Source organism: Pseudoliparis swirei, chromosome 20 (assembly GCF_029220125.1).
Source record: "Pseudoliparis swirei isolate HS2019 ecotype Mariana Trench chromosome 20, NWPU_hadal_v1, whole genome shotgun sequence".
Classification (NCBI taxonomy): domain Eukaryota; kingdom Metazoa; phylum Chordata; class Actinopteri; order Perciformes; family Liparidae; genus Pseudoliparis; species Pseudoliparis swirei.
Genome location: NC_079407.1, coordinates 9,249,223 through 9,257,056, shown reverse-complemented (window position 1 = coordinate 9,257,056; position 7,834 = coordinate 9,249,223). Strand labels below are relative to the sequence as shown.

The window sequence follows — 7,834 nt, the reverse complement described above, 5'->3', positions numbered from 1 at the left end:
GCTAGCAGATATATAGTGCATGCACACACTTTTACATGCACACACAGATGCACCACCCTAACCCTTTCAGCAATCTCAATTTATTGCAGCAGCAGCTGCAGGAGACCAATCAGAAACAAGCATCTATTTGAATGAACTGTGACAAGGTCTTGTTCTCCCCCCCCCCCCCCTCCCTCTTTCTTTTGTCTTCCGGGAACACTAATAGGCTCCATGCAGGGTAAAGTGACCAATTGAATCATCCTCGCCCTGGAACTGGTAGCTGCAGATCAGAGGAGCTGAGAGCGGTGCGCTCAGTCTGGCTCCTACACAAGAACATTTTCTTTGGAGTGACACTACCAGTTTCTGCTTGGGATTCCTCTGGAATTTTACACGCCGTACTCCAAGACTCCTATTGGCTGTCTGCCCATCTGGCTCGGCCCCACTTTGCCCACTTAGGAGACCTCAGACCAGCTTTAAGGTGAACAAGGTCAGAGGGCCCCTGTTTAGCCCACACTGCAGCGCGAGGTGAGTACAAACTCCAGCATGTGATGTTGGGCAGAGCTGAGGCACTGATACCAGTAGAATGAGGGAATGGTCAACCATGATCTAATCAGTGTTGGGGATCGCTTAAGCAATAAAATTATATTGCTTAAGGATCCATGGATTTGTCAGGATTTGGATGGATTCATAAATTATGTGAATTTTATCAACTTTGTAAATTACAATAGATGCAGTAAAGAAATTGTTTCCTAACGTGTTTTATCAGCTAAAACTATTCTACAAACCAGAGGTGGTGACCAGATTGTTGCTAATCCAGATTTAGATAACATGCAAGCCCTGGTTACAAGGGCATTTGAAAGTCATGGCAACAAAAGTATATTTGTATTACTATAATCACAATTGTATTTAACACATAATCAAACTGATATGTTTTCTTTTTTAGACATTCATGTTGTGCAATATAGTGGCGTTCACAGGGAATATAAGAAGTTAATAGCTGAAAACGTAATGTTACATAAACCCCTCTGCACGCCTCCGAGTAGGTGACAAAGAGACATTTCCACTAACTTGCTCTCTTAACTTTTACGTTAACACAGATACATTAGAGACAGGAAAATGGCTGACTAGGCATCGTCACGCGTAGCCATCATTATGATTTCAGTAAGTCTAAGTGTTCCACCAGCTTCAAGGACTTTACCCTACAGTTACACAAAGTGTTGTTTGTTTGCATTGTCGACAACTATTTCTTGGGAGTTTTTCCTGGGCCGATGTGAGGTCCTGGGACATGTCGTGTGTGTACAGATTGTCCAGCCCACTGGGGCAAATTCATAATTTGTTGATATTGGGCTATATAAAATATAGTGAATTTAATTTAATTGAACTCACAGGGAGGAATGTTAATGTCTCTAATGTATTATGGAATAATACTTACAGTTGAAAATATGGATTTAAAATGTTACTTTTTTGAAAGATTGGATGTGTTAACAGTTGCACATAATAAAATCTAAAATGATATGTGTTAAAGTAAACATAGACAGTGTTAAAAAATGTGTACTTTAGTACAGCACTTTTGTCTGACTGTAATCATTTATCAACTTTAACGGTATATTAGTTGAAAAATAAAATACTTAATTCAGCAAGACAGATATTATTTAAGATGTTTAATTCACACTCTGTAACTTAATCTACTGTGTATGCAAAAACAAGGTATAATTTAGCTGGATTGTGTGAAAAGTGTGTGATAGGTCTGTTTTTCAAGTTTTAAGTTTAAAAAACAAGCAACCACCCCGGTCATATACTACTGATTTGCATCTGCAAATTTGTTTTCAAGGGAAAATAATACCCCCAAAATTACAATAAATGAAAATACTATTACAATTACATTGTTTATTTCTTTTGATTGAACCTTTTGCATTGATTAAGGATAGATGGTGGCCTTGATTAAATATTCAAGCAATGACTTGAAGGAACAGTTTACTTTTTTACTAGAACTAAATAAACTATCATCCATCTCGAAGCAACATTAATACACATTTGGCTGACAGACATTACACACCCTACAATTGCTCCAGGGTATACCCCAGAAAAGTAATATGTTGGTTATGCTGTCCTTAGTTAATAACAACGACTGAACCTTCTATAAAGTTGCCTTTTTCTTATTTCTTTTAGAAGTCCCAAAGCAAGCAATTTTTTTAATCTATGTTTTTAAACTTTAATTTAGTTGAAACATACTTTTGAAACTATCGAATATTTGAACTCATTCAATCTTTTTTTACGGGTTGCGTAGTTTCCCAACAACACTAATCTATGATGTCATCAAACTTAATTTTCTAAAATTTAAACATCACATTGAATGTAGGCTTTTGTTTGAACCTTAACCCCCATACTCCCCCCCCCCCTTTTTGTATGTTAAACCTATGCAAAGTTCTCAGCAAATGCATCATAAGAAGATACAAGTGCATAATAAATACATGGGTAAAATAATAGTGAATGCATATTGTAATTGGGGGACAAGATGAGTGGAGAGCCATGCAGTCCAGTAAGTTAAAGCTCCCTGCAGATGAAAGACGCATTCCTACTCTGCATGTTGCTGTGTTTTTCAGACGGATTCCCAGCTGGGACCTGCTCTAATCTCCTGGCAACAATATTGACATAGAAATAGAAACTCTGACGAGTGCACGGCTCTAGCTGTCTGCCTGTCAGGACTGCCTTCACATGCATCTGGTTTTCAGAGTTCCTCTACACACATGTCCTGTCTAAATGAGATACATGGTCATTTTGTAGATACAGCTTAACCTTGGGATTTAAAGGAACAATTCCACATTTTGGGAAATATGACGATACCATGTGTATTGCTTTACCCAAACTTAAAAAAGATAAGATGGATATTAGTTTGGTTTGGATTTGTTTATAGCCTGGTTAATAATAGTAACAGCTGCTAGGGTTATTTGGGAGTTTTTCCTGATCGTATGTGAGGTTTTGGGACAGGGATGTCTGTGTTCAGATTGTAAAGCACTCCGAGACAAATTTGTAATTTGTGAAATTGGGCTATACAAATAAACTGAATTGAATTGAATTGCTAACCTAGATCATTATTAATTTTATTTTTTTAAATATATTTTAAACTTTATTTTACAATAATACATATACATTTGTATATATAATATACATTCTGTCTAAATATTTTTTAAGAAATGTTATTACCACTTTTGTTCAGGATTAAAGTTTACAAATTAGACATTGGACTCTTGCTTCACTGCCTACAACCAACACACATTCTGACTTTTTCCTACCTCTAGGAATGTGCTGAGAACATGTCATAGCAATCCTCCAAATATATTATAGGTTTTATTGTGTGCAAAATTAAGATATTCTGGTGATGTTAAAGGAAAGCTGAAGTCTAAATGACAAGCATGAATGCTTTGTGTAGAGTGCATTTATGCAATCTGCTCAATTTATTTTAGATTTTTCTGCAGTTGGTGCTTATTTTGTGTGTGGTGATAGGCCTGGCTATGTGAAAATATGTTAGTGTCAATGCAATGCTGACGTCAGTGTGCTAACATGCTCGTAAAGAATAGGCTAGCATAATGTAGTTTATCAGGTCATGTTTATCACATTCACCATCTTAGTTTAGCATGCTAACATTTGCATTCAACTTAAAGTACAGCTCAAGCTTTTGAAGATATTTGGTCATAAAACAATGCATCGTGCACAAAGTATTGGATACAAATTTAGATAACGAAGGTTGGTTGTTTGATAATTTATTGACGATGAAAACGTCAATATAGTTTTGGCAGGTAACATTGGAGCTATAGTTTGAGCAGCTTACTCCAGCTAAGACTCAATCTATTTCAGATTTCCTTTTAACTGGACACAGAGATGAAACCGATATTGTCTGTTACATTCTCATGAAACATCACTATGTCTTTATTCATTTCCATTTAGGATCATCCTGACTGCTTAAGAACCACCTGCAACCATGACAACCAAATCCAAAAGCAGCGTTCTGGGTGGCAAGGCTTCCTCCTCTCCTCTTTTGTCTTCTCCACCCCGCCAACGCCTGGTTACAAAAGACGGACACTGTGCCCTTCGTCCACCTCTGTGCTCTTCAGGATCATGGCGCAGGACCTTGGGAAGAGCCTGGTTGCTCGCCCTGCAGGACCTGTGGGGACTGTTGGTGGGTCTGCGTTGGAGATGGGTCCTCTTGGCTTTCTGCGCATCCTTTCTGGCTCACTGGCTGCTGTTTGCCTGCATGTGGTACTTGCTGGCTCACCTCAACGGAGACCTGGCTGTGCAGGACCATGATGCCCCCCCACAGGGGCATGTGGTTTGTGTGAAGCACATAACCAGTTTCACTGCTGCTTTTTCTTTCTCCCTGGAGACACAGCTTACCATCGGCTATGGCACCATGTTCCCCAGTGGGGACTGTCCCAGTGCCATAGCACTGCTGGCTGTGCAGATGCTGCTAGGGCTCATGCTGGAAGCATTCATAACAGGTACGACTCTCCTATTTCTAAAGCCTTGTCACCACAACAATTTACTCTGAGGAGTCTCAATTAATAAGTTAAATGCACAGATTGGGCCAACCTAGAGCCAAAACTGAAGCTAATTACCGTACAGGTCAAACGTAATTGTGTATCAAATATATTTTTCTGGACACAAGTGTGGGTGGATTGTTTGAGTTTTGAGTCACAGCCTGTTCCCCATCAGTGTGTGATAACGGTAACATCAATCGTAACACAAACCTCAACCAGTTAAGTTATCCTTAACACCTCTTTATATCTTGACCCGAAAGCTTCAGGAAAACACTTTTTCAAGAGGAACCCAACATCTTAGTAAGATCTATTACCTTGAAAGTGTTGTACCATTGGTTGTTTGTAACCTTAAAACTGTATTAATGAATTGTGAAAGCAGAAAACCTAATGAAATACTGAGTTACTTTGAATACTTCATGGTAATATATATTTTAATGCAGACAAAATGGGACATCTACTGGGCAACACTTGGAATTGCATTCATATTCTCTAATATTTCAGAAAAGTCAACTAGTTGTGAGGGATTTTTTTTTTCTGAGATAAACTATTTCCACCTCAAGCAGCTACTACATCAAAATGCTGCTGTCCTGTGACTCTTTAAAAAAAAAGTTCAATTAGAAACAACAAGCAGGGTGGCATTAAGTGCAATAGAAAACAGAAATGTTTAGGAGAATTTTTTTTTTCCAACACTGACACCTTTCTTTAAAAAAAAAAATACTTTTAAATACGTAATTTCTGAATGCAGGACTGCATTGTGGTGTTGGTACTTAAGCTTACATAATTTACAAGGAGTGTTAATGTTCTGTTGATTTTTGCGTTCCCTATGCACAAAAGTGGCAGTGTCAAGCTCTGGATTTGTTTAGAAAACCTCATTAATTTACGAATTCCAGGTCTCAGTCTGCCCTGTGCAGTCCTAATTATAGTTGTCCTGTGATTCTCTTCACCCGGGCGGGTCCAGCAATACGACTTTGGTCTCCAGGGGTGTCAGTGTTGGAACATTTAGCTCTCGTAAAAAAAAATCTGATTTTAATTGTACCTGTCGTGTTGTTTCTGATTGAAAAAATAATAATCTCACCACCGGCTCATGAGAGTGACAAAGGCCAATTCTTATATACAGTCTATGCTGGAAGCAAACTAAAAAAGCCAACTAAATATTTAACACTTCTTCATAGCTGTGCTCAATAGCCACAGTCGAAGACTGGGCTAAAGGTATGCCTTTGATTATCATAATAAGATAATGAGGGGAGAAACTCCAAAATGCTCCAAAATGTGTGTGAAGATGAGTGGGGAAGGTGCTAGGTGGCACAGTTGAAAATTAACATTGTAATATTATCTCTACTGCCACAATAATAAAAATAATAATAATAATAATAATAATGAATTTTATTTGTAACACACTTTTCATTCAAATGAATCTCAGAGTGCTATAGTGCATAGTCCGAGCCTGATTTATTTTGCAGCATGAGACAAATATTTTTGCAGCATCTAAGTCAAAACATCATATTATATTGTTCCAACCTCCAGGTGCATTTGTTGCCAAGATTGCACGTCCCCAGAAGAGAGCAGGAGCTATCCAGTTCAGCCCTCAGGCAGTGGTGGGCCAACACCAGGGCCAGATGTGCCTTATGCTACGAGCCACTAACCTGCTGCAGCGACCTCTGGTGGATGTAAAAGTGAGTGCTGTGCTTTATAAGGAACATGAAGGTCAGGCCCTGCACCAGACTTCTCTAGACTTCCACTTGGATCATCTCGGCCAGCAGCCCTGTCCCTTCTTCATCTTCCCACTCACCTTTTACCACCCCCTAGACCGTCAAAGCCCACTTTATCCCACCCTTTGTGAGGGCACGTCCAACCACTTTGAGTTGGTGGTCTTCCTTTCAGCTTTGCAGGAGGGAACTGGTGACTCCTGCCAGAAGAGGACCTCTTACCTGAGCCAAGAAATTCAGTTTGACCGTCGCTTTGTCCCTGCCTTGGGGATGGATGCTCGAGGGAGATACACGGTGAGCACCCAGCACTTTGACACAGCCCACTCAAAGGAGCCTTTGAACAAGGATTGTGTGGTGCAGATCAATGGTGATGGCAGCGACAAGATGGAGTAGGAATGGGTGTGGATTTTGGAGTGATAACTGGGGATAACAATGGGGTAGATATCTTTGTCAGGAGGTACTTGATTAAATTTGTTAAATCTAAATGTCTTAAGATATAAAATGTAAATGTATATCAGATATGGGTGCTGCTTCAGTTTCTTCCTCCATTTAATTGGAGTCCCTAGTGCAACAACCAGGGTATTATTCCTGTCAATCATTAATGTAAATCAACATATCCAGTTGTGTTGGTTGGACTGCCTGGCCTTGAGACACAGCTTCTTGGAATTTAGTGTGAACAAATATAGTTTATTATGAGTTTGGTTTCTCTTTGTGTTGCTCTGGTCATCGGTACTATTGCTTATGTATGATAACATTGCACTCAGCACAATGGCCAGAGCTACACAAATAAAATCTAATTTGTAAAGAAACCACAATTTTCTTATAATTATAATCAAAATTCATGATACTTACTTTTCATGTACGTTTTTGAACTGGATTTAGTTATATTGGCGGTGTCACATGCAATCTCAAATTAATGTTATTCCAGTGATCAACTTCAGATCATAAACACCGAATTAAATGACAATGACAGTTGACATTTATAGTGATGGACCCACAGAGATTCAGCACCAACTCTTTCTTGTGAATGATTAGATTAGATCCTGATGAGCAAGTGGCACCTTGTATGGCAGCCTCCGCCATCATTGAATGTTGGTGTAAATGCTGACATGTAGTGTAAAATATTTGACAGTTTGTATCTGTCAGGTTGTTTTTCTGCTCCAGACTGCCGATAAAAAAATAATTATAAATGTAACTTCAAGAAAAATGTCCATCTAAAGCCCCCTTGTATATTTCAACATGTCTGACTTTAACAATAATTTGAAAGATGCCATAATCTAACCTTGCACACAGGGATTTTTAGAAAAGATTTAGAAAGATCTTTTTCATAAACAATTTATGACTTCAATGAACATTTGCATGCTTTTCTCAGTCCCTGGGATTAAGTAAATAAGTAAGTAATGTTTATTTATATTGCACTTATCACAGACAAGGTCAAAAGGTGCTTTGCAGGGGTCGAGAAAATAAAAAACTAAACATAACTTTAACCAAAGTAACCATAACAGGAGCCAAATACAGTAAACAGGTAAGTCATTTGTTGGTTTCTAAATGACGTCACAGAATCAATACACCGTACGGGTGCAGGCAGAGCATTCCATAATGTTGGTGCTATCG

The 7,834-nt window shown here is 38.7% G+C and overlaps 1 protein-coding gene across 2 annotated transcripts; it reads left to right on the top strand.

Moving 5' to 3' along the window:
* The first annotated feature begins 256 nt into the window (after positions 1-256).
* kcnj13 (potassium inwardly rectifying channel subfamily J member 13) lies at positions 257-6,737 on the top strand. Of its 2 annotated transcripts, XM_056442037.1 has the most exons (4): positions 257-504; positions 3,925-4,156; positions 4,367-4,475; positions 6,039-6,737. In XM_056442037.1, the coding sequence occupies exons 2-4, from the start codon at positions 3,959-3,961 to the stop codon at positions 6,611-6,613; spliced, it is 882 nt and encodes a 293-aa protein (XP_056298012.1). In that variant the 5' UTR covers positions 257-504; positions 3,925-3,958; the 3' UTR covers positions 6,614-6,737. The 2 variants fall into 2 exon arrangements, with proteins under 2 accessions (XP_056298012.1, XP_056298010.1); XM_056442035.1 differs by having other exon boundaries at positions 3,925-4,475.
* The last annotated feature ends 1,097 nt before the right edge of the window (positions 6,738-7,834 follow it).